The 9,143-nt window shown below is 47.8% G+C and overlaps 1 protein-coding gene across 3 annotated transcripts in view; it reads left to right on the forward strand.

Moving 5' to 3' along the window:
* The first annotated feature begins 4,619 nt into the window (after positions 1-4,619).
* The window catches only part of OAS1 (2'-5'-oligoadenylate synthetase 1), a 12,274-nt gene continuing 7,750 nt past the window's right edge, over positions 4,620-9,143 (forward strand). The window contains exons 1-3 of one of the 3 annotated variants that reach the window (XM_025044458.1): positions 4,620-4,915; positions 5,965-6,253; positions 7,617-7,831. In XM_025044458.1, the coding sequence (XP_024900226.1) occupies positions 4,739-4,915; positions 5,965-6,253; positions 7,617-7,831 (681 nt within the window). In that variant the 5' untranslated portion in view covers positions 4,620-4,738. The remainder of the gene's footprint in view (positions 4,916-5,964; positions 6,254-7,616; positions 7,832-9,143) is intronic. The other 2 variants (XR_003045353.1, NM_001290162.1) reach the window with 2 other exon arrangements.

Genomic DNA, 9,143 nt, shown 5'->3' on the forward strand with positions numbered 1-9,143 from the left:
CGACCCCCGGCCCCGCACTGATCTTCCGCTTCCTGGACTCCCACACCGTCCCTCAGAATCGCCTCGAATCTCTCTGCTTCCTTCCGTCTCTCAGTCTGTCTCTCCCTCGTACCCCCTTCGCCAAGTGTATCGGAAGAATAAAATACCATCATCAAGAATCTACAGCTTGAGAGAATGACAGATTCTGATGCCAAAGGCTTTTGTTGCATCATAAATTCTTCAGTCTTTTTCCTAAAAATTTGGTTGGAAAAGTAGAAAAAAAAAACAGGACAACCATTATAATTTCGAGGTTGAGTTCGGGGCGTCTTCGGTGCCCTGTGAGAAAGACTTGGTTTCCCCCAATTTTCCATGAAGTCTTCCGCTGCGGAAATCACCCTCTCTGTCCAAAGCCCCACTAATTATCTGTAGAAGTCATCAGATGGACACTCAAACGCTTACTTTCTCTAAACACCTTGGAACCTTCCCTTTCAATGTTCTCCACCCCCAGCTCTCTGCACAAGTCATCAAAAGTCACTGATTTCTTGCCTCGAAGGACCATTTTCTGACCATCAAGTTCTCTCCCTTCCCCAAGATGCCCAACAGCTTCCTGGCCGCCATCTTCCCTCCTGACCCCCTCTCTCCTCGTCAGGCCCCCTGGCACCTACTCTCAGCCCACCTCCTTTCCACGGTTCGCCCTTAGGAGAAAGCATGCTGGCTGTGTCGCCCAAGCCCAACGCTGGTATTGGCACTGGAATCAGCATGTGGCAAGCTCACCGTGCCTGCACGCTCTCTCCGCCCTCCCGACAAACGTAACTGCCTAGAACACACACACGCCCTCCGGTGCATGCAGAACCATCCACCTTTCTTTGTGATGATGTAGCCAAAAAATAAAGTAGCAATACCCAGGAAAACTGGTGGCCCGCACTCTTCCTTTCTGGTTTCTGGAAGTTCTTTCTCCCCACCAGGATCCACGATGCCACCTGAGTAGCGTTTGATGAGCATCTACTATGTTCCAGCCACTGGGGATATGGTGTTGAACAAGGAAGATGTGGTCTCTGCCTACGTGGAGCTTGCCCTCTGGGGGGGTTTCATCTTGGGCAGGTAGGCTCGGGGCGACTTGGCCAACCCTGTACCTCCTTAGAAGAGTGTTTTTGGCTGGTGCCCACCCAACAGGCAGCATCTCATTTTCTGCCCGCTATCCCAACCTTGGGGAAAAGTCCGAAATGGTTGTGGGATCCGATAATGTCAGGCTGAAAGATGCTAGAGTTGGTCCAGGGCCCGGTTCAATCAGCTCATTCATTTAACAGGTGAATAACCCAGACCTCAGAGAGGGGAATGACACATCCAGCGTCTCATGGATGCGATGCCAGAAAAGGAGCTCGATTGTCGGACTCCCCGTGCAATGCTCTTAACGCCACCCCTTAATACTGAAGTAGATCATCAGACACCTCCTTTGTATTCTAGCGCTTTCCATCCTGCATCGAGGCTTCGCAGATGGCCCCTCACTCAAGATTCTCAACGGCCCCGAAAGTGAGCTGAGTAGGTAACTAACTTTCCAGATGGGTTCTTCATCTCACTATCATCTACCCCAAAAGTGCTGAGGCAGTTTGTCAGGGATGTTGGTTATTTCCCAGAAACAGTTGTCAATTCCATCCGATCAGAAACTTCTCTTCCAGGCCAAGTTTGAGACCATTTTCTTTTCTCACCCCCAAAAGAGTGGTTCTCAATGTTAGAATCACCTGGGGAGGTTCCCCACCCTTCCCCCCAAACTACCCATGCTCTCTCCCTGCCATTTCTCCACCCCCGCTGCTATGTCCTGGGGACAAGGTGTGTATCTGAAAATATTTCCTGCTTGATATCTGTGCTTCCGCCTCCATTGTGACTTTGCAAAACACTGCCCTGAAGTCCTATTTCTGCTGCACTTCAGCTAGCTGCCACCAGGTGGAAAGCAGTGCCCATGAGGGCCATTCAGCCTTCCCAGAAAAGGCAGGAGATACTTATAGCAACCCTTTGCCCCTGTGCTCTCGGCAGACATCATTCATCAATTTGGCATCTGTCCCAGAGCCTACTAGCAGCCTCTGAATCCGCTCAAAACAGCAGTCTAGGCAGCCGCCACCAGTCAGTCATGGGCAGTCGAAAAGAAACCTAATTTCCATCTCTCAAATGATCGATCTCCTTCTCCAGGCATGGAGACATGCCAAAGGAGCGGAGACGAAAACAAGGAAAGTTTTCATAATTATCGGTACACCCGACTTGGCTGCTTATCGTCTTTTTTTCCCCATTGAAATAGAACAGAGGCAACAGGATGTAGTAGAGAGCACCCGATCAATACCGCACACCAGCTTTTTAACCCCTCCATGTCCGGCATCCAGACCCTGTCACTTTCTAGCTGTGGAGCCTAACCTCTTCGAGTCTGCGTTTCCTCACCTGGCAAAGGGGGACAATAATAAATATTTCAAAGAGGTGAGGCCAAGGTGCCAAGGTCAGCTCTCCCATAGGGTTGACAAAGGTGAGGCCGAGGAAGGGAGAGGTTCTTGGTGAAAGCCGTACAAGCTGGGCTCGTGGCCAAGTGGATTCGACAGGCAGCGCTCTGCAGCCTGCCAGGCCGGCGTCTCCCCAGCTTGATTAAATTCGTCAGGGGCATTGGCCTAATGAGGTTGAACAATGCATACCAGCACCGTGCACACAGGAATCATCATGCATGCATGTAGGGGCTGCATTTTGCTTGGCTCTGGCCCGATATTGCTGTGTGACCTTGAGCAAGTCACGTCTCCTTGTGGCTCTTCGACTCCATAGGCAGCACGTCAGAGTATCATGAACCTCTAACTTGGTTGCCAGGGCCCACAGATGTAAAGAAAGATCTAGACCTTTTTGCCGAGGGCAGGGCCCTGACTGGAATTCTGCAAGATCTGTCTTGTTTAAAACAGACAAGAATGAGCCGTCTATAAAGTCCTGTTCTTCTTTCAAAGGAACAAGAACTCAAAGCCACTTGCAAAGGCATGAGGGCATAATTATGGATTTTTCCAATTACTTCCTCAGCCTTTTACAGTTATCTATTTCTATGCAACGTTGTCTGAAACTTGCCTTTATTGCATGTTTCCAAACAATTCATTGTTGGTTTCCTAAGGACACATCTCTTTCCTGACTAATGTTGGATCCGTTTATATGTATATATATCTTCAGTCAAAAGTAGATTTCATTAGCAAGTACAATTGCCTTAAAGGCATTTAGGAGCAAACAGAATCTTTTATATACACACAATCCAACTGGTGGGCAAAGCAAGGGTTCCATAGACAGATGCTCCATCCCTTCATGGTTACCGTTTGCCTTAAGCCTAAGTCTACATGTTATACAGGAGTGGGGAGTGTCAATTAATTGACGAGCTGGTTTAGAAAGATAGCTAATCGGCATCTATACACTACTTCAACAGAAACAGAATACACATTCTTCTCAACCTCACATGGAACATTCACCAAGACAGACCCACATTCTGGGCCATAAAACAACCTTAACACATTCAAAAGGCTAGATCTCATCAAAGGAGCCTCTCTACCATAGTGGAATTAAACAAGAAATCAGTGAAAGGAAACTCTGGAAAATTCTAAAATGTTTGGAGATTAAATACCACACTTCTAACTAACCCATGGGTCAAAGAATTCTCAAGAGAAATTTTAAAATATTTTGCACTGGCTGACAACAACAACAACAAAAAAACAATTAAATCTGTGGGATGCCATGAAAGCAGTGTTTAGAGGGAAATATTTTGCGTTGAGTGCATAGATTAGAAAAGAAAGATCTGAACAGAGAGGAACAGAGAAGTGGAGAGAGAGGGATTTTAGAGCAGTGACACCATTCTGTGTGACTTCATAATGGTGGGTCCGGGACATTATGCATTTGGCGAACCTCTGCAATGTACAACACGGAGCAAACCCGAATGGGGACTGCGAACCTTAGTTAATGTATCGATAGCTATTCATCGCTTGTAAGATGCACCACGCTTAATAAGGGGAAATTACTGTGTGGAAGGAGAAGAGACATAAGGGAACTCTGTATTTGCTCTTCAATTTTTCTGCCAACCTAAAACTGCTGTAAGAAATAAAGGCTATCCATCAAAAGGAAATAAGTATAGGATGATGCCATTTTTTTAAAAAAGGGGAAAGAGAACTGAGTGTGTGTGTGTCCACACGCGCGTGTGTAACGTAGAAAAACGGCTGAACAGATGTATATCCAAATGTTCATAATGTTAGTCTTTGAAGTTTAGGGTTATGAATAGGGTTTTATGCTTCTTGATTTTTCTGACCTTTTGTGTGTGATATGCATATACTGCTGTAAGAGTCATAGGAGATCGTAAAACAATTTTGTCAGCGACAGCGGCAACAGAAAACAAGAAGGAAACCGAAAATTGGGTTTGAATTATGATGTCCCTTGGGTGAGGTGCTAATGGGGATTAAAGAACAACGTGTTCAGAGTACAGTTTGAGGAAAGAGCAGGTGTTAAGGTCAAAGAGTTTAAGTTTCCGAAAGCAGAGGAGCAAGCTGGGTGAACAGCCACTGTTGCAAGATCTCAGAAATGTTTGGTTGGCCAAGAAGCACAGCTCCTCCCAAGAAGCACAGCTCCTCCCAAGAAGCACAGCTCCTCCCATCGCTGGTGAAACGAAACCCACAGCCGTGGGACTTCGGCAGCAGAAGAGGGAGAGGCTGACACTCTCCTGGAGCCAGCTCTGCAGCCACTGGCTCTTCTGTGCCCACCGAGCCTCGCAATGGATCTCTCCAACACCCTAGCTAGAGATCTGGACAGGTTCATCGAAAACTACCTCCTGCCAGACACGTCTTTCCGCAAGGGGGTCAAACAAGCCATCGAAATCATCTGTGCTTTCCTGAAGGAGAGGTGTTTCCTGCATGAGGCCCACCAGGTGCGGGTGTCCAAAGTTGTGAAGGTGAGCCCGCCTGCTGGACTGGAGGTGGGGTGGGGAGGGGGGTGACCGAATGGGCGACAGCTTCCGCAGAGAGAGAGTGAAAGATTGAGGTCTCGGGGCCGGCGGTTTCCGATGTATCCATAACCCAACATATAACCACAGCTTGTGAAAACAGACTCTGGGGTGAAGTCCTGCTTCTAATTGTTTAACAAATGCCCGGGCAAAGTTCATGAACCCCCACCCTAGGCCACGTCTATTTCAGGGGTAGGAAACTGAGGCCCAGCTCTGATCAACAATTGGCTAATTAGTGGCCAGGCTGGTGATTCACCATCTCTGCAGTATCATGAGCTGATTAAGAGGATAAGTTTTGACAGATTTGGTGGTTCCTAGAGGGGAATGGGGTTGCAGGGAGGATGAAGAGGATAAAGGGGGTCAAATAAAAGGAGACGGAGGGAGACTAGACTTTGGGGGGTGAGCACATACAAGAGTATACAGATGTATTATAAAACTGTACGCCTGAAATTTATATAATGTTATGAACCAGTGTTACTCCCAGTAAGTTTAGTAATAATAATTTTAAAAAGAGTGTAAGTTTTGAAAGCAAGTAGCAGTCACTGGCTGCTAAAACTTGAGCGAGTTACTTACCCTCTCTGCGCCTCAATATCCTCATCCATAATTCCCGATACCTTAAAAGGCTGTGCAGATTAAATAAACTTCCCACCCTGGGCCGGGTCTGCAGTATGTAACAATATAAGATAGTGAAGGCCAAGGAGTAAAGATCACAGCCTCTCGAACAAGGCAGCCAGGGTTTGAACTGCATCGCCGTCACCTACTAGCTGTGTGATTGGGCTGATCTATAACCTCCCTGAACGTCTGTTTTCCCATCTGTAAAGTGGGAACTAATAATACTAGTGCCGAAATGCCGAGTCCCTGGGCACATCGTGGGAGCCAGGACTGGCGAGGCGCTCGGAACACTGGCGAAGGCTCACGAATGTTAGTGGTGGTTCTCATCGCTGTGTTTCGGGGGGCTCTTCTCAACGAACGCTCGCTCTCATCCTCCTCTGTTTCAGGGCGGCTCCTCGGGCAAAGGCACGACCCTCAGAGGCCGATCCGATGCCGACCTCGTGGTCTTCCTCAGCCACCTCAGAAGTTTTCAGGAGCAGTTTGATCGCCGAGGAGAATTCATCCGGGAAATCAGGAGGCAGCTGGAAGCCTGTCAAAAAACCTATAAGTTTGCAGTGGTGTTTGAGGTTCAGAATACTAGATGGGACAATCCCCGCGCCCTGGGCTTCGTGCTCAGGTCCCCCTTGTTCCACAGTGACGTGGAGTTTGATGTCCTGCCTGCCTTTGATGTCCTGGGTGAGTGCCCCAAACACGAGGGGCTTCAGCCTCTGTCCTACGTCAGGGCCTCTTTCTCTCTCTTTTTATATTTCTGAATAGCGATCTCCCACCGTTTGAGGGTCTTCCCAAAATAGAGCCTCCCTTCAAAGCGGGGAAGAGATTTTAGAATGAAGAAGGTCTGATCGGCCACAGAAGTGACATGAAACAATAAATTGGCCCAATTTGGGAGCAAGACACTTAGTAAGCTTGCCAGGCTTGCTGACTAGTTCCACCTGTGGCGAAGTGTTCTATCTTTCTAAAAATGAGACAGCATAGATCTGGCATAAAATCAATATGTTAATTTCATCTTTTACCCCCCCAAAATGACAAAGCCTCATGAAACTTAGACCGAGGGTTGGGATCTCTGGCTAATTAATGTGCAGAAACATTTGAACTAGGAAGCGTAACCTCTCAGAGGTTCGGTCCGACATTGGTGAAACTGGTAAAACCACACTAGTTTTACCAGTTTTTTTTTTTTTTCTCTTTTCATTTTTATTTTAAAGGGAAAAAAAAATAAAAACAGTGCAAAAACCCATTTTCCAGTGTCAGCCACTCCCCACCCCAGGTCACCGCCCCCCTTGTCATGCGATTATTTTAAGTATTAAGCGATTATCTACATTGAGCTCTTACACGGGGCCTGGCACATAGTAGGTGTTCAAAAATCTGAGTCCCCAAACTGTGCACCAAGGCACCCCAAGACACTCCAATGAACTAACGCACAGGGGAATAGTTTAGATTTTAAATCTGACACCATGCCATCAACTATTATTAAGTTATACAGACTGAGCTACTTCATAAACAGAACTGTTAGGGATTTCTTTTTGGCCTAAGGGGCCCGGCAAGAAAAATATTAAAACTCTAAAGGCACTGCGAAATGACAAAGCTTGGGAATCTCTCCCGGTTGCCGTGGCCTGTGTTGGGGGCCGGGGTACAAAATGGTGACCAAAAATAAGAGGGAGAGAGAGAAGGGGAGGAAGAGCTTGCCAGGTGGATGGAACAGCACAGGCAACGGCCTCGAGGTCGGGAAAGAGCAGCGTGGCGGGGGGGAGGGGCCGAAAGCCCCTGAGGATGGATGGAGGGGAGAGGGCAGCGGGGAAGCGACCACAAAATGAGCCAGGACAGCTGATCCCCCAGGAGCCTGTAACCTTGGTGGCCTGGCTGGGGCAATGACAGCGGAGATGGGAGAAGAGGGGCCTGGGAATGGCCCTCAGGCCCCCTGACTCTGAGCCCCCTGCCCTTCCCACCACACCCATAGCCACAGCCAGAGCTTGTCTCTCCTGAGCGACTCAAATCTTATTAGAGAAGAACGGACACCTTAAAGTTAAGGGTTTGTCCCTAACAGGTCAGGTGCCGAGAAGCTACTATTCTGACTCCCAAATCCACGAAGACTACAGACCTGACCCCCAAATCTACGTCAAGCTCATCCGAGAGTGCGAAAGTCTGGGGAAGGAGGGCGAGTTCTCCTCCTGCTTCACGGAGCTGCAGCGAAGCTTCCTGAAGCAGAGACCAGCCAAGGTCAAGAGCCTCATCCGCCTGGTCAAGCACTGGTACCAAAAGGTACGGGGAGGATGGAGGGAGGTGGGAGGAGATGAGGGGGAGGAGGGGAAGAAGGAGGAGGAGAGAAGAAAGGGAACAAGGAGAGGGAGGATGGAGATGGGGCTGACAAGGAGGGGCGGGCCCAGGATGTCTCGTTCCCCTGGTTTTTCCCCGTCGCAAGAAATGGCAGCTCCCTCCTTCCGGGTACTCTGGCCAAACCCGTGAGTCCTCCTCGATTTTTTTGACACGCACCCCCATCCGACCAGTCAGCAAATGATATTAGTCCTGCATTTAAAATATATTCACACGTCATCAATGGTCGCCACGTCCGTCACTCTCACCCTGGTCCATCTGAGTCATCTCGAGAGACTCGCAGGACCCGCCCTCGACCTCTCTGAATCCCCATCCCTGTCCACTCACCAGGCCGTCCTCATCCAAGAGGGAAACTCTGCTCCGGCCTCAAGACATTTACATTTGCTCATTTGCTTGTTTATTGTGTGTCTTCCCGCTAAACATGTACACGAAGGAAGGGATTTGTATCTTTTATTCACTGCTGTATCCCCAGAACCTAGGACAGTGCCTGACACATAATAGGTGCTCAATAAGTAGTTGATGAATGAATGAATGAATGAATGCTATAACCCCCCTGCAACACACACACGCGCTTCTGTCCACTTCCCCACTGTCTTCTCTTGAGCAAGCAAATAATCTGTGTGCTTCCTGTGTTCTCATTTGCAAAGAGTAGCACGGCATAGCAATAGGAAAGCATATAACACGGTGCCTGGCATAGAGTCGGTCCCTAATAAACGTGGTTTCTCTGAGCCGTCACAAGAGAACACATCTTAAAAGCTAACATGTGTCGCGTGCTTAGCTTGTGCCAGCCTCATCATAATTAATCTTTTGTAGATCTGATATGTATTTCTGTTTACTTTTAAATGCCCTATATCTTCTTTAATCTTCATGATGGTTCTGTGAGCCAGATAAGGGTTAAGTATGATTATCAAATCCATTTTACAGAGAGAGAAACTAAGAGCCAGACAGCCATTCTATAAATATTTGGACTAATGAGTGAGTGGAAAAAGGTAATTAAGGATAACCTTCTACTTTAAAAGCAATACTTTGGGCAAAGTAAGACGATCATTTATTGGCTAGACATTTCAGTTTGCTCTTCCAGGGATTTTAATCACGGGACCCGAGCATTTCAGAACTTAACAAAAGTGGTTCTCAACAAGTGCAACACTGGTTCCAAGGACATACTGAAAATTCATGAGGACATTTTTAGTAACCATGGTGATGGGGGCAAAAATGCTACCGATACTTAGTGGAGAGAAGC

This window comes from Pteropus alecto, unplaced genomic scaffold (assembly GCF_000325575.1).
Source record: "Pteropus alecto unplaced genomic scaffold, ASM32557v1 scaffold113, whole genome shotgun sequence".
In the NCBI taxonomy this organism is placed as follows: Eukaryota; Metazoa; Chordata; class Mammalia; order Chiroptera; family Pteropodidae; genus Pteropus; species Pteropus alecto.